The 26694-nt window shown below is 42.3% G+C and overlaps 1 protein-coding gene across 5 annotated transcripts in view; it reads left to right on the top strand.

Moving 5' to 3' along the window:
- The first annotated feature begins 8963 nt into the window (after window positions 1–8963).
- DCAF4 (DDB1 and CUL4 associated factor 4) overlaps window positions 8964–26694 on the top strand; it is a 61277-nt gene continuing 43546 nt past the window's right edge. Inside the window, exons 1-4 of one of the 5 annotated variants that reach the window (XM_029598726.1) lie at window positions 9066–9422; window positions 18091–18270; window positions 19301–19390; window positions 25601–25755. In XM_029598726.1, the coding sequence (XP_029454586.1) occupies window positions 19345–19390; window positions 25601–25755 (201 nt within the window). In that variant the 5' untranslated portion in view covers window positions 9066–9422; window positions 18091–18270; window positions 19301–19344. Of the gene's footprint in view, window positions 9044–9065; window positions 9423–18090; window positions 18271–19300; window positions 19391–25600; window positions 25756–26694 lie in introns of those variants that run through there. The other 4 variants (XM_029598723.1, XM_029598725.1, XM_029598724.1 and 1 more) reach the window with 4 other exon arrangements.

Genomic DNA, 26694 nt, shown 5'->3' with positions numbered 1-26694 from the left:
CCTTCCCTTTCTTATGTATCAAGGAAATATAGGCATCTGCTAAATCCCCCAAAGATCCCTCATTCTTCCCCACCCAGTTTTATAAGCATAACAAATACAGGGCCAACATGAGAAAGTGCTTCTTATAGAAGTCAATTTGATAGCCATCCGAACCCAGACACTTCCCGGCCGGGAGTGGCTTTATCGCATCCTGTATAGAAATCGGAGCCGACAGAGCCTCCTGCTGAACCTCCGTCAGAGGGGGTAGCTCCAATGAAACCAGAAATTATATAATACAATCAGCCTCTGCCGAGTCAGGATAAAGCTCCAAATAATAATGCCAGAATTGACTCTCAGTATCCTTAGGATTACTGGAAAGGGAGCCCGCTGGCATCTTAAATCGAAGCAATATGATACGTACACTGTTTCCACTGCTTTTGCAGCAGATCATGAAAATCAATATGACCCAACAAGGAAAGATTAAGTCTCTAAGAATATCCAGGCAATCAAACGAATGCAGAGATAATCTCCACAGGGCTATGATTGGAAATCACACTAGGAAATATAGTACAGTCCTTATTTTGTGAGAGAAAATTAGCAGTGCACAAAAAAAATAAATCGATCCTGCTATATAACTTACGTCTTGGAGAATAAAAGGTAAGGTTTCGCTCAGTAGGATGATCGTGCCGCCACACATCCACCAAATTCAGGGAATCTAAAAGTTTTATGGCAAGGGTGTGTTAGGATCTCAACCAAATCGTTATAAAATTCCAGTTTACCCTGATTAGGCCCATAGACATTCACCAGGGTAAAATGTCACCCCTGTGGATCTATCAGAGATCTATGTACTGCCGATGGTAAATTTTTATCAGCACAAAGACGCCTCTGCTCCGAGAATTATGAGGAGTAACAGATCTTTCCAACCCATCCCCCAACAATTGCTCATGTTTTACATTAGTTAGTTGTGTCTCCCGTAACATCAAAATCTGCACCTACCTCCACCTTGCAAACTGCAATATACACATACACTTAGAACATAAGAACATGCCATACTGGGTCAGACCAAGGGTCCATCAAGCCCAGCATCTCGCCTCCAACAGTGGCCAATCCAGGCCATAAGAACCTGGCAAGTACCTAAAAACTAAGTCTATTCCATGTTACCGTTGCTAGCAATAGCACTGGCTATTTTCCAAGTCAACTTAATTAATAGTAGGTAATGGACTTCTCCAAGAACTTATCCAATCCTTTTTTGAACACAGCTATACTAACTGCACTAGTAACCACATCTTCTGGCAACAAATTCCAGAGTTTAATTGTGCGTTGAGTAAAAAAGAACTTTCTCCGATTAGTTTTAAATGTGCCACATGCTAACTTCATGGAGTGCCCCCTAGTCTTTCTATTATCCGAAAGAGTAAATAACAGATTCATATCTACCCGTTCTAGACCTCTCATGATTTTAAACACCTCTTTCATATCCCCCCTCAGCCGTCTCTTCTCCAAGCTGAAAAGTCCTAACCTCTTTAGTCTTTCCTCATAGGGGAGCTGTTCCATTCCCCTTATCATTTTGGTAGCCCTTCTCTGTACCTTCTCCATCGCAATTATATCTTTTTTGAGATGCGGCGACCAGAATTGTACACAGTATTCAAGGTGCGGTCTCACAATGGAGCGATACAGAGGCATTATGACATTTTCCGTTTTATTCACCATTCCCTTTCTAATAATTCCCAACATTCTGTTTGCTTTTTTGACTGCCGCAGCACACTGAACAGACAATTTCAATGTGTTGTCCACTATGACACCTAGATCTCTTTCTTGGGTTGTAGCACCTAATATGGAACCTAACATTGTGTAACTATAGCATGGGTTATTTTTCCCTATATGCATCACCTTGCACTTATCCACATTAAATTTCATCTGCCATTTTGATGCCCAATTTTCCAGTCTCACAAGGTCTTCCTGCAATTTATCACAATCTGTTTATGATTTAACTACTCTGAACAATTTTGTATCATCTGCAAATTTGATTATCTCACTCGTCGTATTTCTTTCCAGATCATTTATAAATATATTGAAAAGTAAGGGTTCCAATACAGATCCCTGAGGCACTCCACTGCCCACTCCCTTCCACTGAGAAAATTGTCCATTTAATCCTACTCTCTGTTTCCTGTCTTTTAGTCAGTTTGCAATCCACGAAAGGACATCGCCACCTATCCCATGACGTTTTACTTTTCCTAGAAGCCTCTCATGAGGAACTTTGTCAAATGCCTTCTGAAAATCCAAGTATACTATATCTACCGGTTCACCTTTATCCACATGCTTATTAACTCCTTCAAAAAAGTGAAGCAGATTTGTGAGGCAAGATTTGCCTTGGGTAAAGCCATGCTGACTTTGTTCCATTAAACCATGTCTTTCTATATGTTCTGTGATTTTGATGTTTAGAACACTTTCCACTATTTTTCCTGGCACTGAAGTCAGACTAACCGGTTTGTAGTTTCCCGGATCTCCCCTGGAGCCCTTTTTAAATAATAGGGTTACATTAGCTATCCTCCAGTCTTCAGGTACAATGGATTATTAATGATAGGTTACAAATTTTTACTAATAGGTCTGAAATTTCATTTTTTAGTTCCTTCAGAACTCTGGGGTGTATACCATCCGGTCCAGGTGATTTACTACTCTTCAGTTTGTCAATCAGGTCTACCACATCTTCTAGGTTCACCGTGATTTGATTCAGTCCATCAAAATCATTGCCCATGAAAACCTTCTCCAGTACGGGTACCTCCTCAACATCCTCTTCAGTAAACACCGAAGCAAAGAAGTCATTTAATCTTTCCGCGATGGCCTTATCTTCTCTAAGTGCCGCTTTAACCCCTCGATCATCTAACGGTCCAACTGACTCCCTCACAGGCTTTCTGCTTCGGATATATTTAAAAATGTTTTTACTGAGAGTTTTTGCCTCTACAGCCAACTTCTTTTCAAATTCTCTCTTAGCCTGTCTTATCAATGTCTTACATTTAACTTGCCAATGTTTATGCATTATCCTATTTTCTTCTGTTGGATCCTTCTTCCAATTTTTGAATGAAGATCTTTTGGCTAAAATAGCTTCTTTCACCTTCCCTTTTAACCATGCCGGTAATAGTTTTGCCTTCTTTCCACCTTTCTTAATGTGTGGAATACATCTGGACTGTGCTTCTAGAATGGTATTTTTTAACAATGACCACGCCTCTTGCACACTTTTTACTTTTGTAGCTGCTCCTTTCAGTTTTTTTCTAACAATTTTTCTCATTTTATCAAAGTTTCCCTTTTGAAAGCTTAGCACGAGAGCCGTGGATTTGCACACTGTTCCTCTTCCAGTCATTCATTCAAATTTGATCATATTATGATCACTATTGCCAAGCGGCCCCACCACCATTACCTCTCTCGCCAAGTCCTTAATTGGACGTTAAACAAGACACACTTAATAGAACCTGTCATTTCCCTCTTCTGCAAACATAATGGAAAGACAGGCGTCAAAGTGTCTTTACAAAAAAACCCCACAGCTGCCCATCAATAAAGTAAAGGTGTCTGAAGTTATTCCAGCTAGGTCTATCTGCTGAGCAAAAGAATGAAACATTTTTCATTCCAAAACAAACTCTAGCTTCATCCCAGTATGCCTTGTAGCCCCATACAAACCGCCCCTTCCAACCAACCTCTAACATACAAACCCATTTTTCCAACCCCAAAATTCCCAGTAGAAACTGTAAACTCCACCTCGCCCCTTTCCCTCACCTCCAAACCCCAGCTCATCATATCAGGCCTAATTGCCCCCGGGTGAGAGAAAACTTGGGACCCAGCAACCGGCAGCCACCCTGACATCCGATTCCACCCACATCCTTCCTCCTTCCAAACCACCCAGCCCCCCCCCCCAATCCAATACACAGAAATAGACAAATTGTAAAGTGAACAACAGGGAGCCACTTCCAAGGACCTGAAAACTCAACAAAGCAAAAATAGATTAAAAAAAACAAACAAACAAAGGAACGTAAAAAGGCCAGGTTTAAAATGACAAGGGAGAAACCCCTCCCTGAATATCCATCCACAGTCACAGGTAAATCACTAGAAGCAACCAGAGAGGCAAAAAAAATGCCTCTGCTTCTTCCGTAATACCTGCACTGAAAAATAAAATAAAGTCTCCACATCAGAACACCTCTCCTGTGTATAGCACTGCACGATGAAAGCAAGAAGACCATATATCCCATGCTACCACCCACTAAGTAAAACATCAGACCATGCAAATAAAGGAGGCAAAGAGAACTCCAAGCCAACAAAAAAAAAGAAAAATCATAAAAATATACCTCAACTACTTGTGCTCCCATACCAAAGAAGATTGAAGAACTACACATCCTCTTGAGGCAATAAAAGGCCATCAAACACTGTCTTGTATGAAAAAAACAAGGATAAAACACAAAGGGGTAGATTTTATAAATTTGCACGAGCGCGTACTTTTGTTCGCGCACCAGGCGCGAACAAAAGTACGCTGGATTTTATAAGATACGCCCCCGGGCCGGCGCCACACCCCCGGTCCCACCCCTGACACGCCCCCTCCCCACCCCTTTTACAAAGCCCCGGGACTTGCGCGCGCCGGTGGCCTATGCAAAATAGGCGCGCAAGTGCCCTGCGCGTGTAAATCCGGTCGGATTTACGCGCACAGGGCTTTTAAAATCCAGCCCAAAGTGTCAGAAGAACACATCTACAACCTCAGCACTGCTCGCAGCGAGCACAAAAGCCAGAGTATAGTTCCATGCATTAACATTTCCACACAGTTCCTGCCAGCAGAGATTAAAAAAAGAACAGAGAAAGCCACCAGGATGTTGTCCAATGCTTCGGATTCTCTACAAGGAACCAAATAAGAAATAACAAAAAGTAACAAAAATGGCCAAACAAAAGAAAATTGTCCTTTAAGAAAGTCTGTGGCAAGGGGACCTCTTTTCTAACAACAGCCCTCAAATCAGGAAACTCCAGCAGCAAAGAAACCCCACAGCTTTGCTGTTCCCCGCTGGGACATATGGGACCACAGAACATCACTAGCAGCACGTCAACTCACTCTACAAGTCTTTTCTCGCAATCCTCCAAGAAGCTGTCCACTTCTTGCACTGTGGTACAAATTCTGGTTTTATTAGCCGACATAATACGCAGCCTGACCGGAATCAACATTGCGTACTTCGCTCCCATACGCTGCAATTCCCTTTTCACTTTTCTGAAAGTCTGCCACAGCACTTCAAGAGAATAATCTTATAAAAATCATAATGTTAGCGCCCCCACGTTTCAAGGAACCAACTTATCACGCTGCATTCACAACACGTTGCTTGTTCTGAAAAGTGTGCAAGCGTACAATGACAGCATGCAGCCTGCTGCCACGTGCAGAGGCAGGGGCTAGAGCTCCGAAGGCCCGGGCTACTTTTAGGTGGCTATTCGTACAATCAAGCCCCAGCAGCATCAGGAGCCATTCTGCCTCAAATTCCACCGGGTTGCTGCCCTCCACCATTTCCAGCAAGCCAATAACGCAAAGATTGTTGCAATGGGAACGATTCTCAAGATCATCTATCTTAGATAAAGCTGCAGTATGAGCCCAATCCAGCTTTTCCAATTCGGCCCACATTGAAGTGAGAGAACCTTCCACATCAGAGACTTGCGTTTCCACTTCATCGAGATGCACTGAATTCTCCTTAACAGACTCTACTAACCGTGTGATCTTCTCTACGACAATCCCCATCCGACTATCCAACCGGGCTATCACCTTAATCGCAAAGGACTCAAGCAGTTGCGAAACATGATCCTTACCACCCGAGTTCTCAAACTCCTCTTGTTCTTCCTCAGAAGAGTGGCTGTCGGCTATGTTTTCCGATCCCACCACTATCACAGCCTGATTTCTTTAACAGCCTCTCTCATCTTTACACTCCGCTCAGCCAAAAACCTGGTATAGAGCTTTGGCTAGACTCCTTAGGCTTAGACATCTCATTTTTTGTGGTCAAAAATCACACGGTTCAGCTGTCCCAGCAGCAGCTCAGTCGCATGCAGCCTGCTCGATCAGAGCATAACCGAAGTCTTACAACATTTTTCTTGAGAACTGAGAAAGCAGAGTAGAGGTATTAGCGTATAGCAAGTCTGGCTCCCCTGTGGGAAGAAAACTGAGCCAGTAGTTGCATGGATTATTTATGTCCACCACCCCCACCATTGGAGGAAGCTTACCATGAGACTAGTGCAGCCACATCACTTTGATTTTTGTGCAATTTCCCAGCACAATTTTGTAGGCTGTGAGGAACAATAGCCAAGGTAAAAAAAGACGCTATCAGCCCCACTGCTTCTGCCACTCCTGGGTGTGTTGGCTTCATCCCAGGCCCTGCCACCTCTGCTATTAGTGACCACACTGGTGAGGGTGAAATGGCAGAGAGTGAATGAGGGGATGTGTGTGTGAGGGGAGGGAGTGAAGAGATCAGAGGAAAGGGAAAGAGAGTGAATGATGGGATGTGGGAGGGCAAAAGAGTGAATAAACAGGCCGATACAGTAAGGAGCGGTAGGAAGAGGTGCGTTACGGCCGGGCGCACCCGCATTTGCCACACGCACAGTTCGGATCACCTACTGCTCGATACTGTATTGAAATAGCATGCAAATGCAAGCCGCGTCCGAGAAGCGTCCGTGAAGCGTTAGGCCCGCGCAATCCATTTTACTGTATAGAGCGCTATACAGCGCCTATACAGTATCCTGGGTGCACTGGTACCTGTCATTTCAAATGACGTTTGAAATGACAGGTACCAGGGGGGATTGCAAGTCCTCTCTCCCCCCCTCCCGAAGCAAGGCAGGGCGAAAATTAACAAAAGTGAATAAAGTGTAATAAAAGTAAACTTACTGCATGTGAATTTTCTTTGAACAATCCTCTCTCTCTCTCCTCCTCCCGAGGCGCGTACTGCGGCTCCCCTACCTCCCGGGGGGAGCCAGCGCGAAAGCGGCTTCCAGCAGCCCCCTGCCAGCGAAGGTGAATGAATGTGCGCCTGTGCGTGCAATTTGGTCGCTCAAGGCGTGACGTCACGACGTTTGGCATCGGCGTTCGCTAATGCACTGCCTTGAGCGCCCAAATTGCATTCATTCACCTTCGCCGGCGGGGGCTGCTGGAAGCCGCTTTGGCTCCCCTGCCCCCGCCGGCAAAGGTGAATGAATGCACGCCTGTGTGTGCAATTTGGGCACTCAAGGCAGTGCATTAGCAAACGCCGTCACACGCCGTGACGTCAAACGTCGTGACGTCACGCCTTGAGCTCCCAAATTGCACGCACAGGCGTGCATTCATTCACCGCCGGCGGGGGCTGCTGGAAGCTGCTTTTGCCGCCGGCTCCCTCCGCCTGGATGAATGCATGCACGAAGGTGAGTGAATGAATGCACGCCCGCCGGCTCCCACCACATACGGGCGGGCATTCATTCACTCACCTTCGCCGGTGGGCGTGCATTCATCCAGGCGTACGGGCGTCCATTCATCCACCTTCGCCGGCGGGGGCTGCTGGAAGCCGCTTTCACTGCTGGCTGCCCCCGAGAGGCAGGGGAGCCGCAGTGCACGCCTCGGGAGGAGAGGAGAGAGGACTGTTCAAAGAAAATTCACATGAAGTTTACTTTTATTACACTTTATTTACTTTTGTTTTAATGACATGTCGAGCCGATTTTCGCCCTGCGCCTTGCTTCGGAAGGGGGGATTTTGACCGGAGCCTGCCTATTGCTGTCACACCACACTAACGCCAGGGTAAGGGTCCTGGGGGATGAGGGGGTCGTTTGCCCATGAAATTTCGTCTCTCTGACCTGACGCTCCACACTAACGCAGGAGTAAGGGTAGGCGGTAAGTTAGCAGGTTAAAAGCGCGGCAAAACTACAGGTTAAAAAGGAGATAATCGGGGTGCACATTACTGTATGGGAGGGAATAGCTAATCGGAGCGTTTACATCTCATATACATGCTGCAGGCGGAAAGGGTTACCGGTTGATTTAAAGAAGCGGTAAGGATGAGTTAAAAGGGATAGTGAATCGCGGGTTGGACTTACGCAGCCAAATTCTGAGTTAGAAGCGGGTTAGAAGCAGGGTGGCCGCGCTTTACTGTATCGGCCTGAAAGGGATCAGAGAGGCTGTGGGTTGTGTGGCAGAGAGGGGGAAAGAGGGAGATAGGGGATCAAAGGTTCTGTGGGGTGTGAGCAAGGGGACTGGAGGGACTATAAATTGTGAGCTGATCCGAGTGGGGGAGTGGTCTATGAGAATAGATCAGAGGGCGCGGAGAAAAACCGAAGGAGAGGCAGTAGAATGCTGGAGAGCAGGAGAGAGAAGAAAGCGAGTGAGGAGAGCATGTGGTATTTCTTTCTTCCTTCCACCCCAAAGGAGGCAAAGAACCAGCTATGGTTTTGAATTTCAGGCCCATACTATTGTCCAAGGAGACCAGACCGTGCACACCAGTCGCTCCCAAACTTCTCATATCAATTCTAGACTTTGAAAACTAGCATTCCGCCTTACAAACCAGACATTCCAGTTAACACTATGTATGGTTGAAAAGGGCTTTTCTAAAGCTCACTATTTATTTATTTATTTATTTGCGTTTTTTCTATACCGGCATTCATGGTTAGAAACCACATCATGCCGGTTTACATGTAACAAGGGGTGAGAACAAAGAACAGAACATAAACAAGTGCAAGGAGATCAAAAAGTTACATTACAACAAGGGTCTTAAACTTGGAGGAGAGATAAGAATAAGAGAGTAGAACTGTAAGGATTACCTTATTTACATTATATACATTATACTGTGAAGTTATCTAGTGAATAACTATCTATCTAGTGAACTATCTAGTCTACACCTTCCTCATCCCATGTGAATCTCATACTCCGGAGAGTCGTGGTCCATTATCCTTTTGTAGTCCTCCAAGGACTACAAATATGGCCGTTCTGTTGGGGAAATCCGCTGTGGCCGAGAGGCCTGTTTCATTTGCATCCCTGGTGCACAGGGTACATCTGTCCGTACAGACCCTCGACCTAACCACGGCACGCATCCGACATCACGTCCCAACGGTCTGTTTCTTGCCGCTTGCTTTCTTCGCTACCACCCGGTACCGCATCTCATTGCTGCTCCCGTCTCTTTCTCACGCCTTCGAACCTGCAAGCGGACGCCGCCACCCCGTCCTATCTCTCGCCTATGCCAGGGTCCCGCCCCTATTGCGGACCGACTTCCGCCTCCCGCTGTCAGGCGCCGTAACATGCTTTTCACAGTCGTAGTCACCCGATCGGACTCTGGCAGCCCGACGTGCCTTGTATATGGCAACCGCCAACGAGGCTCGCTTCTCCCGGTACTGCAGTAGACACCAGGGCCCCCAGCACGGTCCAGCTTCCGCCGGTCGATGCTGGGCCCTGCTGCCCTATCTTTAAAGGAGCCGCGCTCTCCTTCTAGAAGGTAATTAAAAATAGCTACAGGCTCAAACTTTTTTTCCCCCCTGAATTTTAATAATTTAACTAATATACAATATTAATACGACTGCAAATACTTTTAGTATCTTAGTTCTTCGTCGACCCGCAGGGTTGAATCACCTAGAACACGTGGGTAACTTCATCCGACGGTACCGAATGGACCGTTGTCTGAGCTCTGTCTAGTTTTTGCACTGCTGAATCAGTGTTGCAAACTCCTACCTGAAGAAAGATGCTAGATCTACTGTGAAAATACTCCAGATTGGATAAAAAGTAGCTAGAACTATGTATGATCTCGCACCAGCATGGCTGGGAATTTTTTGCAATCGGGCAGGGAGAGGGTCTGTCTCAGGCAGACACACTTACAAAATACACTTTCTCTCTCTGATACACACTCTGAGACAAGCACACTTTAAGACACATACAGTCTTACTCTGAGACGCTCTTGCCCTGGGACTTACGCTTTCTCTCTGAGCGACACCTCTGACTAACCAATAGCATTGGAGCATCATGTAAAGTTCTTACATTTGCTGCCATTCCCTCTCCAGGGCACTAACTGGCGACAATAGCGCACCGAAGCTTAAGACAGGGGAGGCACACTAGCACCCTCCCTTCCTTTTACTACGGTTTGGCTTCCAGGTCTCCCTCCCCAAAGCTTTCCCATTGGCTATGTTCCACAAAGTCTGCTGACCTTTGGGCTCTTCCCCCATGGGATTAGTGGTTACAAATGGAAGTCTTCAGGAGGTTCAAAAGGGCAAGGCACTAGTTTCAAAAAATCTTTTCTGCTTCCAGTCTACTTGGTCAGTACAGAATCCCATGGAGATTATAGAAATGTGAGAAAGTCATCAGATCTCCTGACAACTTAAAAAAAAAAAAAAGTTAAACTAGCTCCCTGTCATATTTATATTTCTTAAATCTATATCAAGTTGAAAAAGCCTCCAAAACTAATGACAAATTGCTAAATTAGCAACACTGTACTGAACATATGTGGGAGTTCCCATGGAAACGCTGTTTCATGAGCCCCTCTGTCATTTTTTCTCTGTGCTATAGCCCTGGCATTTTCTTCTGGGCAGCTCAGGCTTTCTTTCTTCAGTGTTTTTTTCTGCCTTGCTGCCTTGGCAGCCCCTAAACAGCACTCTTTAGTTTTAACAAAAAAAAGAAGAAAATTCCTCGGACCTAAAATGCTAGTCATCGTTGGCTTCAAGGATTGAGTCTATGGGCGAAAGATATCTCTCACCAATGGCTGCAACTTTTCTTATAAGTATCTGCAGCCCTACCATGACTCTGCCAACTGTTACAAAGGTAGCCACGTGTTCCCCCAGGAATCAGAAGATCCAGGCATACAAGATAACAGCTCTGGACCCGACAGAGTTCCTTATCTGTGGGTAGTGAGTCAAACAAGGGCTCCTCTACTAGGGCTTCCCTCACTCGTGGTGCAGCCTGGGTCTCAAGTGGGTCAAAGAAATATTGATCCAAAAAGGAAATCAAAAAGACTCGCTTTTCACGACAAGCCACTCACAACTTGAAAAATGAAAATTAATTTATCAGCGAGCCTGACAATGTACCTCACTGGTTGTTCAAATTGAGGCCGGACGGCCAGTGAGGTATTATGTCAGGCTTGCTGATGCGGCATAAAGAATATAACTATAATTGAAAATTAATTTTCATTTTTCAAGTTGTGGGTGGCTTATCGTGAAAAGCGAGTCTTTTTGATTTCCTTTTTGGATGAATATATTTGCTCAGGTGGAAATCAATTCGAGCTCTTTTTTTCGTTGTGTCAAAGAAATATTGACCATTTAAGGACTTCGGTCAATAAGCAGGTGTGAGGTTCCTTGATGCCATAGGCGCAGGACCCTGACTCATCAGCTAGAGACAAGGTTTTTGTCTCTTCAGTGAAGTGAAAGAGCCTAGTGCAGTCAGCAGCACAGCTGGTGCCATCAAAGCATAAGGTCCCAGTGGGGTCAGTGCCATGGAAGCAGGTGACGCACAGATCATCACTACCATCGACACACAGGGACCTGGGGTATTCAGGACCATTGATACTTGGTGATAAGGTGCAGTCAATGCAGAAAGGCCTGGTGCAATCGATGCTGGAGCAGAAGATGGAGCACAGACCAGTGGGGAATATATTACAAGATCCATTGATTTCCACAACGGTGCAGGCCCAGATGGTCCAGGCAGGAGCTCCTCTGTGGAGCTTGGAAAGTGATGATCCCATACTGGTTTCTGAAGAGGATGTCTCTTCACCAGTATAGGGCCAGGAATCACATGATGGGGTGATCAAGAATTTACCTCCTTGGCTGCCAGTCATAAAGGAGGAACTCTACAGCCATCACACTCTCATAGTATCAACATTCCTGGGACAGTTCTATATCCTATGCAGGAGCATTCTCCTGGGCTTCCCATTCTTGTTTGAATGGTACGTTTTGTGCGACCAATATAATATAGATTGCAAGGGCAGACTGTTAAATAGATTACCCGTTTGGAAGAACAATCTGTGTATTTCTTACCACTAGAATCAGCCCATTGGGAGCTGGCTAGAACAAGATTGACAGAACATCGGAGTTGCATCTCTACAGGAAAATTGTTAGCACCAATGGTTACGCATTGTCTAGAGAAGAAACATGGATTTCAAGATCTACAGTGGCGTATAATGGAACAAGTTCCTATGAATCCACGAGGCGGAGATCCTAACAATTTATTAAATGTAAGAGAGCAACAATGGATTTTTCGGATGAATTCTGTAGCCCCATTGGGTTTAAACAGTGCTATAGATTGGAATTCTTTATACTAAAGAGGAATACTGTTGGGCCATGTGATAAATGACATAGGTATCTTTTTTTTTTTGGATATAATTGAGATCCGGGAAAGACCGGAAGTGAAACGCTAAGAAACACTGCCCTGATTGTAAGTAGTACTACGGTTGCTCACTAAAGACTATTTGTTATAAGGAGTTGCAAATTTTCAATTATAAGGTATCTTTAATATGGTGTGTTTTTTGATGCAGAGTTGAGCCCTTGACAAAGGACTTCGCTGTCCGAAACACGGCCCCGTGTCGGGCATTGGTAATGTGACCTGAAAACATATGGGCAAGAAATTGACTTCTACAAACTAAAGATAAATCAAAATTATGTGTATGTACACAAACGGAATGATTAAGTCAGGATACTGATATTTTAATGGTGGAGGATTTTTACTTATAGCAACATAAAAAAAAAGTTAAAAAATAGTTTTGACTGACCTATGATTATACACAAGGCAGAGTATTAAAGTCAAAAGTACTATACGATGGTGCCTATTATGACGGTCAAAAATTGCATCTAGTCATTGCGTCTAGTGAATGCTTGTTATCACTGGGAATACAGTTGGAACACCAATATCAGACATGAAGGAGTGAGCAATCCATTGCAGTCTCTAAGCATTCACTTACTATAAGGAAAAAGAGTTCCAATTTAGATTGACAATCAAATAGCAATATTCTCTGTGAACAAAGAATGTGGGATGGACTCATAGCTTCTCTGTCAAGAAGCCCAGAAGATTTAGGTGTGGACATTCAGGCATGGAGCTTACCTTCCAGGAATATATCAGCATGTAGGAAGATTGTCTCAATTGGATCTTCCAACCCCACGAGTAGCTGCTGGATCAGAGAGTCATGGATGAACTGTTTTTCCTGCAGAGAATGACCATGAATAGACCTGTTTTGTTTCTGAAAGTAATTGGAAGATTGTGGAATGCTGCTCCATTCTTTCCAGCAATTTCAGATTCGCTTCGGAAGCTTTTTTGCTCAATTGGGATATTAATCTACAGTATTCATTTCCATCACTACCATTGTTTTCCAGGACAATTCAAAAGGTGATTCAGGACTGAGGAGAAATCCCAATTGCTCCAGCAGGGACTAGGCAAGTGTGATATTCCCATCTCGTCCAACTTTGTGCAGCCTCCAGCTCAGCTTGAAACTTCACCATCATTCCTCACCCAGGAGGGGAGCCAACTATGTCATCTCAATCTCCTCATCTCAACATGACTGCATGAACACTCGTTAATTTCTTCTTGGGGTACCTAAAGAAGTGGAGGATATTATGATTTTGGCACATAAAACCATCCACTAGGAAGTTGCATGCTTTTAAGTGGAAAATATATTTTATAGGTGTCGATCGGCATCCCTTCACCCATCTGATTGCCACCCTAAGGATCTTCTCGATACCTGTTTTCTCTGTCTTCATCAGGACTTTGCATGTCTGGGAAGTGCATTTGAAGGCCATATTGGCATACTACCCACATGTGGAGGAAAAAATCTCCATTCATCCTCTGGTTTCCAAATTCATGAAGGGGTTGTGGCATAACAAAAAACAGTCCTGAAGCCTGCTGTGTCCTGGGGTCTCAACCTGGGCTGGAAAAGGGTGGATATGGTTCTTGCACAGTTAATGAGACCTCCATTTGAACTTTTTGGAGTCTGGTCCACTGAAATGCCTCATCTGGAAAGTGGTATTTTTAGTGGCAATCACTTTAGCAAGAAGTTGGGGAGCATTAGAGGCTAAGGCTTGTAAATATAGTATCTATAGATTCTTTACAACAGGGTGGTGCTGCATACTCGTCAGAAGTTTCTACCAGAGTTGTTTGTTAACTAAACTTAAAGCAGATAAGGCAATGGGGCTGGATGGGATACATCTGAGGGTACTAAGGGAAATTACAAATGTCCTGGCAGCTCTGCTGGCTGACCTTTTTAATGCTGCTTTAGGGTCTGGAGTAGTTCCGGAGGACTGGAAAAGGGTGGATATGGTTCTTGTTCATAAAAGTGGAAGTAATGAGGAGACTGGGAACTACAGGCTAAAACAGAGGATAGTGCAATTTTTGGAATCCAATGGATTCCAAGATCCGAGGCAGCATGATTTTACCAGAGGAAATCTTGTCAGATGAATCTGATCAATTTCTTTGATTGGGTGACCAGATAGTTGGATCAGCAGAGAGTGCTAGACGTACTGTACTTGGATTGCAGTAAGGCCTTTGACACAGTTCTGCACAGAAGACTTTTATAAATAAATCGCTCGACTTTGGTATGGATCCTAGAGTGACTGACTGGGTTAGAAATTGTCTGAGTGGGAGTTGACAAAGGGTAGTGGTAAATGGAGTTTTCTCTGAGGAGGGGGTTGTTACTAGTGGTGTGCCTCAGGGATCAGTCTTTTCAACATTTTTGTGAGCAACATAATGGAAGGGTTGTCTTTTTGCCAATATAAAGTAAAGGTTTGTCTTTTTGCCAATGATACCAAAATCTGTAACAGGGTGGTCAGCTAGGAAGGAGTGTAAAACATGAAGAGGGATCTAGTGAAGCTCAGGGAATGGTCTAATGTCTGGCAGCTAAAATTTAATACCAAAAAATGCAGAGTAATATATTTAGGATGGAAAAACCAAAGGGAAAGGTATAGTATTGGAAGTGAAATTCTTCTAAGCACAAAAGAAGAGTGGGATCTGGGGGTAGTTGTATCTGATGATCTTAAGGTGGCCAAACAGGTAGATAATGCGATGGTAGAAGCCAGAAAGATGCTTGGCTGCATAGGGAGAGGGATGGTCAGTAGAAAAAGGGTCAGTGATATTGCCCCTATGAGACCTCCCTTGGAATACTGTGTACAATTGTGGAGACTGCATGTTGAAAAGGATATAAACGGGATGGAGTGCTTCGAGAAGGTGGCTACTAAAATGGTCAGTGGTCTTTGTTCTAAAGCATATAGGGATAGACTTAAAGATCTAAACGTGCACTGAAGATGAGCCTTTTCCATTTGAAAGGAGGCTGTAGAACAAGGGGTCATGAGATGATGTTGAAAGGGGCTAGGCTCAGGAGTAATCTTAAGAAATATTTCTTTATAGAGAGGGTGATGGATGTGTGGAACGGCCTCCCAGTGGAAGTGGTGGAGACAAAACCAATATCTGAATTCAAGAAATCATGTGATAAATACAGGGGATCTCTAAAGAAGCGATGATAATTATAATGGTAAATTAATTGGACGTATGGGCAGACTGGATGGGCCATATGATCTTTTTCTGCCATCATGTTTTTGCGGCTACTTCAATTGCTCATGTAGGAACTATTTTCTTTTGAAGACCTCTGCAAAGCTGCAGCTCAGTTATCTGTACATACCTTTAAGTCCCATTACTGTCTGGACAATCTCTTAGGAAAGACAGAGACAGTCAGAGGGACAGAGCAAGATGGTAGATGTTCTCTAGTGTCCGGCAGATCGGGTCCTTATTTATATGCTGGTTTTTGTTTCCTTATACACTTATCATGGTTAAACATAAAGGTAAAACATACGTTTTTCCTGCCTTACTACTACCAGTACTCCTTCAGGGCCGATAGACCACTTTGTGCTCCCTAACAGCAGCCAGCAGGATTTCTCCAGTGCTGGCCCATCTAGAAGTCCTTTGGAGGAAGGTCCCCAATGGCTTCCCTGACCCATGAGATCTCCTTGAACCTGGAGTTGAGAAGAATTCCGATGAGCCCCTCAATGGGAGTATTGGATATCCAAGAACAGGAGCAATCCTTCTCTGATGGTGTCATGGTCATGGCTTTTGCCAATGTGCAGTCTGAGACCCCCGGAAGAAGAGTGCCAGCCTGTCAGGATTGTCAACATCAGCCGATGCTTCAGTGGAGGCAGCTGGATTTGTTCCAAGTTCTCACATCAAGGAATCTGCTTAGGAGAGTGAGGTACCTTTCTCCTTAGAAAAACCACAAGTTTTTTCCCTTAAATCAATTTGAATGGCCATAGAAGATTTGGGAAAGGGGCTTGCTACTCAAATGTCATAAGTTACATCAGATTTTAACAATTGTATGGGATATTTACATGTGTTTGAGAAAAAATTAGTGAACTATTTGGGTAAAATTGAAGTTTTGGAACATTGGTCAAGATAATACTATGGTAATGTGGCCAGTTGTGACTTAAGAAACAGTCAAGAGGAATAAGGAGGCAGACTCTGGCTGTTTCCTTAGGTGCAAATATATTTACAGTAAGAAAACAAAACAGATAAATGCAGCTCACCTTGCAGAATTAGTAGTACACAGACATTGCAGGTCTTCACATAAACTGGGGTCCTGCTTGATCCCCAGGTCCCGTCTAAACCTTCTGGGCCCTTGTTCCTTATAGTATGGTGAAGGGAGCCTCCCTTCATCCAGAATCCCTTGCGTGGCTGATCCTTAAGGAGGACTGGGCTGGATAGCTGTGGCCAGTCCCTTAAGATGGTTTGAGCGAGTTTCCTGTATACTCCCTCACAGTTATATCAGAAAAATGAAAATTTTGAAAATATTCTGAAGTCTAAAAAGCAAAAATTGATCTGATATCACCCAAGGAAATATTTAATAAACTATATGTTGGAAATCCATCTATCTATAAGACCTTTTATCTTTCTTCTCTTAAAAATGGAGAGGGTAAAGATGAAACTAAAGGTTTGGAGTCTGTTTCTTCTGTATGCTTGGATTTGACTAACTTTCTGGAAGCCTCTGGTGAAGTTTCAATGACTAAAGCAACATTTTGATGGTTCAGTTGGTTTTGGAACCTGATCAGGAATTTATTATGAAACTTACATAAGAACATAAGATATGTCATACTGGGTCAGACTAAGGATTCACTGTTTCCAACAGTGGCCAGTCCAAGTCACAAGTACTTGATAAGTACCCAAACATTAAATAGATCCCATGCTACTAATTCTGGCAACAAGCAGTGGCTATTCCCTATTGATTAATAGCAGTTTTGGATGTCTCCTCCAGGAACTTATCCTTTTTTAAACCCAGTTACACTGCCTTAACCACATCCTCTGGCATTGAATTGCAGAACTTAATTGTGCATTGTGAAAGAATTTTCTCCAATTTATTTTAAATGTGTTTCTTGCTAACTTCATGGTATGCCCCCTATTCAAGCATAGAGAGAACCTGTTCCTTGGATGTCAGATAAGAATATTTCTGGATGTCTCGGCCACAAGGAAGCAAGACTTAGAGCACTCCAGCTGGGAGCACTGATTTTGCTCAAATATCCTGCAAAATGTTTGATTAGATATTGCAGTGTTAAATATTTTTTTTTCTTCTAGCCCTCCCAGTTGAATTTATTTTTGAATGCTAGAGCATTGGAATGTGATAATGTAGGGCCTATTCCAGCTGAGCCTTCTGTGCTTGAAGTTTAGCCCTCTTGTATAATTATTCTACTGGTCTATAGCATAGTCTTACTTTTCCTTTACTAAATAGTTTCCTAGTCTTTGATCTGCAACGTCCCCTTCCCCACTCCCCATGCTGGACTTTTGTACTTTGCTTTATTGTAATAGCTTTTATTTCCTTTATTTTTGCTATTTCTTGTTAAATGGTCTATTTCTTGTACTTGATTTTTGAAATTTAATTAATATAAAATAAAAAAATAAAAAGAAATGACAGTGACTTTGGACAAGCAATTTTATGCAGCCTGTTCTCTCAGTAGTCACTCTCTACAGGGGTTTGAGGGGTGCCGGTGCAATATTCAATACATTCTCTGCAGTGCAACCCTCAACTTGGGACATCTCATGTGTTATGGCTGCTTCAGCCCTGCTTGTGAATGGAAAAAAGCAAGTTTGCTTACCATAAACAGGGTTCTTCATAGACAGCAGGATGAATTAGCCATGCTTAATACCTGCCTGTCTTCCTGCAGAGTTAACTACCTTGCTAGAGTTGCTACCTTCAGTTGACCGAGGGACTCATGAGGCAATATTTCCACGGGAACAGAAGCTTTAGTGAGCTCAGAGAGACTAATCCATTCGGCGCTGTCTGATAATGTCGCCTGTGTGTCATGGCTAACTCATCCTGTTGTCTAAGGAGAACCCCATTTATGGTAAGTAAACTTGTTTTCTCTGATTAGCCTTTTTCTTGAATAACTATCTAATGAAGATGCCTCTTGTTTTGTTTATTTATTTTAAAACATTTCTTGTCCGCCTATAATAACCACAGCATTTTATAACCTGTGTGCATCATGTATAGGCGGACAAGTTTGTCTATCCCAACATCGTGCATATGTTTGGTTATATGTGAATACCTGCAATGCATTGAAAGCATGTACTTTTTCTACCTATTTTATATACATACAGGAGTATATTTTATGCACAAAAAAAATATAACTTGGTCGTGGGAGTCGGTATGTTTTAAAGCACGTGTGTGTGTGTTTGTGTAACTGAAATCATCCGTTTGCCGATAACTCTACCAGTTCACCTAGTCCTTCTCCCAGTTCTTCACCCTGAATTCTACCCAGTTTACCCAAATCTCCCACCCAACCAATAGCAGACAACAGATGAGTCTGATGTCAATTGCACAAGATAATTAGGTGTAAAATTGCATGAATAAGTTGCCAAATGTTTTCACGCAAGTCTCTTATAAAATAGCTGCTTATATGTGTGACTATTAATTCGTCCTGGAACGTCCCTGAAATGCCACTAACCTCCCCTTTTTTGCACACTAAATTGAAAATACGTGCAAAGTTTTGGAATTTATAAAATAAGATGTACGTGAATACAGGCCACTTACGTGTATGTGTGCTGATTTTACACAAGCAATTCATTTGATAATTCACCCCAGAGAGTCCAAGTGTAAGTTATTGTGTCCCAGTGTGGTCCATATTCCTAGGACATAGTCCTTTCTTCCTAAGATCTCCATCATAAGGGCCCCGTCCTCTGAACTAAACATTCAGCCTCACAATCTTAATGAGTCCAGCTGTTGACACCACTGCAGCTCTGCTGGATGCTTCCTAATCATTTTTATGTTTCATCAGACGTACAATGCAAGCCAGGCTGCATGCAGGCATAGCACTATGAACGGCTTTAGCATATTTGTATAAGTACTGCAGCTAATGTGTGATATTGTGTTGTTAGGCTTGAAGATCTTCGTGACCCAGTGAGTGCAGTCCCAAGCAAACATGGATTCCTCCTCTTCTAGCTCTTCTCAGCGTTCGCCCGCACCAGGTACTGGATGTTCATTCTGACTCCTTACCACGAGAATAAAAATCAGTGTTTGTTCTTCACTTTTGACACATCCCCCTTCCTCTCCAAGCTGGGGCCCCAGCAGCAGGGGGAGGAGGTGACTGCATCTCAGGTCTCGGCAAGAGGAGGAGGAGGCTGAAGCCATGTTCTTAGCGTTTACTGGGGCCTGAGAGGGCAGATGGAGGACTGTAGCAGCTGGGGTGAAAGGAGGAGCAAGAGTTAGGGAGGTGGGGAAGAGAGGAGATCAAGGATTGCATCTGGGGGAGGAGGGAGAGAGAGAAAGGGCTGCCTGAGGGAGGGGTGGGGATGTGCATGCTTCAGGAAATGAATGCACTAGCTACCGACTCATGTTATCCCCTGGCAAGTAAATACGGAAGGATATTTCAGATCCTGCAGTTGAACATGATTTTCTGCAGGTCTGTTTTTCTTATGGAAAAGGATTTGCTGTGAAAGGCTTTGCAGAACAGCTTGCGATTAGTTTGGGGTTAATGGCCAGTGAGATTGGTTAAATGATTGTAATGAACATGGATTTTTAGAAGTTCCATGTGCCTGGACCTTGTGTAACTAATACTTAATGGCTTAAGTAAGTAAGAACATAAGAATTGCCATGCTGGGATAGACCAAGCTGCACTGACCCAGCATCTTGTTTCCGACAGTGGCCAGTCCAGGTCGCAGGTACCGGGCAGATCCCATAAAGTAGATCTAATTCCTGTTACTCCCTCCCAGGGATAGCAGTAGTTTTCTTTAGTCTACCTGGAATTTGTCCAAATCTCTTTTAAAGCCCGCTGTGCTAATCTTGATCACATCTTCTGGCAACAGATTCCACAGCTTGATCGTGCGCTGAGTGAAAATGTACTTTCTACAATCTGTTTTGAAACTGTTGATTATTAGTTTCATGGAGTTTTTTCTTTTGCTTTAGTATTATCTGAAAAGGTAAATAATCATCCCTTAGTTACCCTTTCCACCCCACTTATGATTTTATAAACTTCAATCATGTCCCCTCTCAGCTACCTCTTTTTCAAGCTGTGTAGCCTCTCATCTTAGGAGAGCCATTGCGTGCCCTTTATTGTTTTTGTCACCTTCCTCTGTACCTCAGAACCTACGATTTGCCAATGGGGCTTTCTTTTTATGTTCCATCAATTCGGGAAATCTTTAAGGTGACTTTTTGTAAGAGGATTTTTTCCATTATGGGTCCTGTGCTCTGGAACTTGCCATTGCTGGGGATGTAAGGATGGACTTAAATTATTTAGTTTTTAGGAAGAGGGTGACATTTTGGTTGTCCTCCTCTTAAATTATCATGAAGGGGTTGGATGTTAGACATGGTATGTTAAAATTAAATAACCTCTCCTCTTATAAAACTAAGTTTTTATTTTAACGTCATTTTTTATTATATGTATTTTGTATTATTGATTGTGTATTTCATGTTGTAAACTGCACCGGCCAGGTTTGGTATTGAGTGAGCAGTTTATAAAAGCTGAGAAATAAATAATTGTATCATTTGCAAATCTGATCACCTCGCTTATCATTCCCTTTTCCAGATCATTTATGAATATGTTAAGTGCAAGTCCCGATACTGCTCCCTCTGATACTCCATTAATGACATGTCTCTATTCGGAAAACTGACCATTTAATCCTATCCTCTGTTTCTGGCTTTTTAATCAGTTACCAATCCACAATAGAACACTGTTGGCTGTTCCATGGGGTACTTTTGTCAAATGCCTTCTGAAAATCCAAATATGCTATATCAGCTGCTGACCTTTATCTACATGTTTATTTATACTTTCACATATTCTCAAAGATTGGTAAGATAAGACTGCCCTTTGCTAAACCATGTTGACTCTTCTCCATTAAGCCATGTCTGTCGATATGGCCAGTGATTTTGTGTTTTAAGAATGGCTTCTACTATTCAGCACCAACATCCAGCTCACCAGTATATAGTTTCCTAGATCACTTCTGGAGCACTTTTTAAAAATCAGAATCACATTGGTCACCTTACAGCCATGATTCCTGAAGACTGGATCGTTCCATGGCTGTATCGCTCCATGGTGAGACTGCACCTTGAATACTGTGTACAATTCTGATTGCCACATTTCAAAAAAGATATAGTTGCGATGGAGAAGGTACGGAGAAGGGCGTCCAAAATGATAAAGGGGATGGAACAGCTGCACTATGAGGAAAGACTAAAGAGGTTAGGGCTGTTCAGCTTGGAGAAGAGACAGCTGAGGGGGAATATGATAGAGGTGTTTAAAATCATGAGAGGTCTAGAATGGGTAAATGTGAATCGGTTATTTACTCTTTCAGATAATAGAAGGTCTAGGAGGCATTCCATGAAGTTAGCAAGTAGCACATTTAAAACTAATCTGAGAAAATTCTTTTTCACTCAATGCACAATTAAGCTTTGGAATTTGTTGCCAGAGGATGTGATTACTGTACTTAGTGTAGCTGGGTTTAAAAAAGATTTGGATACGTTCTTGGAGGAGAAGTCCATTACCTGCTATTAATCAAGTCGACTTAGAAAATAGCCACTGCTATTAATAGCAGGATATACTTAGTTATTGGGTACTTGCCAGGTACTTGTAGTCTGGATTGGCCACTGTTGGAAACAGATGCTGGACTTGATGGATCCTTGGTCTGACCAGTGTGGCAATTTCTTATGTTCTTAAGTCTGGGGTGGATGCCATCCAGTCCCAGTGATTTGTTACTATTGTACAATGTACTGTGGTACAATGGATACATAAATAAAGAAAACATAGTTTGTCTATGTGATCTTTTTCATCCTCCATTGACACACACATTTGTTGTAGTTGCTCAGAATATCAACCATTAAATAATGTTTCAGATGTGCGTATGTTCCCAACATCCTCCTCCCTAAAGACCAAGGTAAAGAATTCATTCAGTTTTTCTGCTATTTCCTCGTCTTCCTTGAGTACCTCTTTTGCCCCTTGGACATCTAGTGGCCCATCTGACTCCCTTTATTTTGTATTAAATCTTTACTTTCTAATGGTAAATACAATTTTTATTATGTGTAAAACAAAGGGAGGAGGCGTGGCCCAATGGTAAGATCAGTGGGTTGGGAACCAGGGTTCAAATCGCCCTTCTCCCAGCGACACTCCTTGTCTCTCTATCTCTTATTGCTTCTTTGGGACAGGGACTTATTCTTGAACTGTTGTAATCCTCCTTGAGCTGACTCTAGAAAGGAATATAAATACAAAATTATGATATATATATATAGTTCTAAAACACACTGCTGCTTTGTACAAGGAGTCCTGGCACAGATTATGCAAGTCATCAAGTCAAAACGTATGCAGACATAACTCAACTCGCAAAAAAATCACAAAATCTAAATGTGAAACATGCTTTATTCAAAATCAACGCCAAGGTGGCTAACAGCAAAGAAAAGAGAGAGGGGTTTTTTTTTCTCAATGCTCCTGGACTGAATTTATTTGGTTTAGAAAAAAAATCATTTTTTTAAAAATTAATTTTGATTTTTTGTAAGCTTCTGTATATCTTTACGATATGTGAGAAGGATATGGCCAGCTTGAAATTCCATCATGTGACCTTAGGCAGAACAGAAAGCTATTAAGAAAAGATACTTTTCTTCCATTACAGTGAAGCGGTGCAGCACTCTCATCCCTTGCTCTACACATTACTGAACAGTTCCTGTAATGTGGGCCTTTGTGATAGCCCACTTAGTGGATCCCATCATCATCAGTTTCCGCCAGGTCATGGTTTCAGAAAACTAGCCCCTTCATGAACAAACTGTGCACCTTCTAAGAGTGCTTTGCACTCCTCACCTTGAAGGAACATTTCGACCTGTCTGTCTTGTGCGTCAGTCTGATTTTATTGTTTTATTAAAATAATCTGCTCTAGCCATTGTTCTAGGTAGTACATACATAATAATAAATACAAGAAGCTGGACATTCACTATCTGCAATCATCTTTGAACTGCCCCCTTTCCCAAAGTTGAATGTCTCAAAGGATAAACAATATAACCATACTTTATTCATACTAGAGAATCTATCACTGTATTAACATCTTGAATTGCATTTTAGTAATGTTAGCTGTTATTTCTTTTATTAACTTAATGTATTTTTCCTGTTAATACAATTGTGTGAAGGCTTTGCTGATGTGACGGTATAGAAAAACAATAAACTATAAACTATCATTTCTCTAGCCATACAGTCCCAAATGCAATGCTTTAATTTCCAAGTTAAACCCAAACCACTAAAATCCACTGATGCAGGTAATACCCAAATCGAAATGTCTCAAAACCCGCATCCACAAAAAACATTAGATGATAATATTTCTTTGTTTTTATCTTTTTGTTTTTTATGTTTAATCTTTTTTGTTAATTTATTATAAAAACAAATGTTTATAAGGTGTAAGGTGGTCATTTCATAAATGTGAAAAGGTAGCAGCCAGGTTAACCCAATCTTTAATTTTAATCATGAACAAACCACTGTCCACCCGCTTATTTTAAATGCTTTTATCAAAAATTTTCAAATATATTTTAAATGCTTTTGTCAAAAAGTTCAAAAATTCAAACTTCAAAATGGGAACAGTTCGCCACTACAATGTTTAAAAGACAATGTTATTTCATTGACAAAATGCTTATTTCAATAAGGCTGTAACTCATGCCGTCGTGAAAAGAACACTTAGCTGTATGAACTGAACAGGAGCACTTGAACCCGACGTGGCCAGGTTTCAAAAATGAATTCTTCAGGGGTCACTGCTCGCCAACGGATCATCTCAGCTCTTGTATCTCCTTGTAACCTTTCTCAGAAGTGCTTATCCATGTGTTATTTAAATCTTAAACCGGCTCACTCACAATGTGCTGCCTTGATCCTCTTCCAAAATGGCGAACCTAAGTTCCCATTCTCGGCGTCCCCTTTTTAAAGGGACCAAATCATGTGACCCTCTGGCGTAACTCGACGTTAACTCCCAAAAGGAATGAAGTTAAATCTATAGAATAACCAAATCACAATAATGATGACCAGTCAACTGGTCATTAAGTCCAACCGGATGTTCAGTTTGTAGTTTGTATCTCCAAAATTGTTCTCTGAAGTTAAGCAGAGATGCAACGACCACCTTTATAAACATTTGTTTTTATAATAAATTAACAAAAGAAAATTAAACATAAAAAACAAAAAGATAAAAACAAAAAAAAATATTATCTAAGATTTTTTGTGGATGCGGGTTTTGAGACATTTTAATTTCCGGGTTGGCAGGACTAGGATGTCGCCTAGAGCGGCGCCTCACCAGGGTACATGAGGGCACTATTTTCAAAATGTGAAGAAGAGGCAGCAGCAGTCACGGAGCACTCGCTAGGTGAGAGAGCGAGAAGCAAGTGCACTCTTTAAGAGGATGACCATAACTCTATAAATCCACCACTGTCAGAAGGCACATTCAACTCGGGGTGGGTTTTAGGGGTGGGAGGCAGTTACATTGGTCTGCCTATGGTGCTGCAGGCAAGCCCTGCTTAATTTGCTTTTTAAAACAGTGAATGCAGCTGTCAGATCTTAAATACATCTGGAAGGGAATTCCATGTTCCTGGACCAGTGAGCACAAATATCCTTGCCCTTATTTCTGATAATCTTAATATTTGATATACCATCTATTTGATTAAGTTGGACCCACTGGATCAAAGTTTCCTTGGAAGGTGGTAGATCTTCAGGAACATACTAATGCACAAAGACACATCGGCATTCAAGGCCCTGTGTACAAGAACCAGCATTTTAAACTTAACACAGCACTAAGAATAGGTGTAATATAGTCCCTCTGCCACACTCCAGTAAGCACAAGAACTGCTGCATTCAGGAGCACCTTCATCCCACTCTGGTTAGTAAATGTTTAAACCAATAAACACAGCATTGCAGTAGTCCAAACCTGCAAATGCCAGGGACTGAAAAACTACGTGAAAATCATTCTATTGAAGAGCTTCTTTGAGTAGCATTTCCTTAAGATGGACAGGCATAGATGTATAGCACTGCAGCATTGTTGGAGAAAGATTGCTTTTGATGGTAGTTCTGCATGCATGCCACTGAAAGTTATGTCAGGTGTTCACTGACCAACATCTCTTCAGATTGAACTTCACTTTTTGATGACGGAGTTTGACAGAAGGCTAAAGAATGTGCTCTGAATGCAATCCTTTTTATCTTTTTGTCTTTTTTTTTTTTTTTTTACTTTTGAAAGAATTGCCAGGTTTTTACTATGACCCAGAAAAGAATCGTTATTTTCGTCTCTTGCCTGGGCATAACAACTGCAATCCTTTGACCAAGGAGAGCATTCAGCAGAGGGAGATGGAGAGCAAAAGACTGAAGCTTTTAGAAGAAGACCAGCAGAGTAAGGTAGGCAGCAAGCAGCCTTTACCCTCTGTTCCATACTGAAATCTTTCCAAGATTGCACTTCAAGCCGTGAGAGGATTCTGCAAAATAATATTAAATGTCACAAGTGATTAGTACTCTGGACCTTCTTGATTTTTCATTTTATTCGTACTTACTAGAGGAAAGACTTATTTATTTGCTTATTTATTTTATTTAGCATTTTTTATATACCGAGGTATAGCAGCATTGCCTTCACACCGGTTTACAATTACAACAACCTGTTACATTTAAAGTAATTTAACAGCAAAAAACTGCAAACACTGTTATAACAATAGCATAACTGATCAAGATGCTGATCATAACTGATCAAGATATACAATAAAATAGGTATAAGAAAATATCAGAGTTCAAATCATGTAAGGGACATCTGCTATAGAGCAAAATGGGAGGGATTCTGGGAGTCAGAAAGAAAGTTAATCATTGGAGGGGGATTGTATGTCAGAAGGAGGGATACACAGAGGGAGAGGTCTGTGGATTTATCCTTTATAATCTTTGAGAGTGCTGTCTATGAGAGTTTGGCTGAGTAGCCAGGCTTTAAGATCTTTTTTAAAAGATTTTATGTTTTCTTGAGTGGTCAGGTGATGAGGTAACGAATTCCATAGCTTCGGGCCAATGATGGAAATGGCTCTGTTTCTTGTGGAGGACAGTTTGGCATGTGGAAGTGATGGAATCACTAGTTGGAGTTTACTTGTTGTTCTTGTCGTGCGAAGTGATCTATGAATATGTATGATGTTATTCAGGGCTGTGTAGTCTGCTTTATAAATTGCTTTGTGAAGAATTGTGAGAACTTTAAATTCTATTCTTTTCTCTATCGGTAGCCACTGTAAATAGTTGAGGACGGGGGTTATGTGGTCAGATTTTCTTTTACCCGTCAGGACTTTGGCAGCAGCATTCTGAAGTAAC

The sequence above is a fragment of the Rhinatrema bivittatum genome, chromosome 4 (genome assembly GCF_901001135.1).
Source record: "Rhinatrema bivittatum chromosome 4, aRhiBiv1.1, whole genome shotgun sequence".
NCBI classification, from domain to species: Eukaryota; Metazoa; Chordata; class Amphibia; order Gymnophiona; family Rhinatrematidae; genus Rhinatrema; species Rhinatrema bivittatum.
The sequence above is the reverse complement of the archived record's forward strand: the minus strand, read 5'-3'. Positions and strand labels throughout refer to the sequence as shown.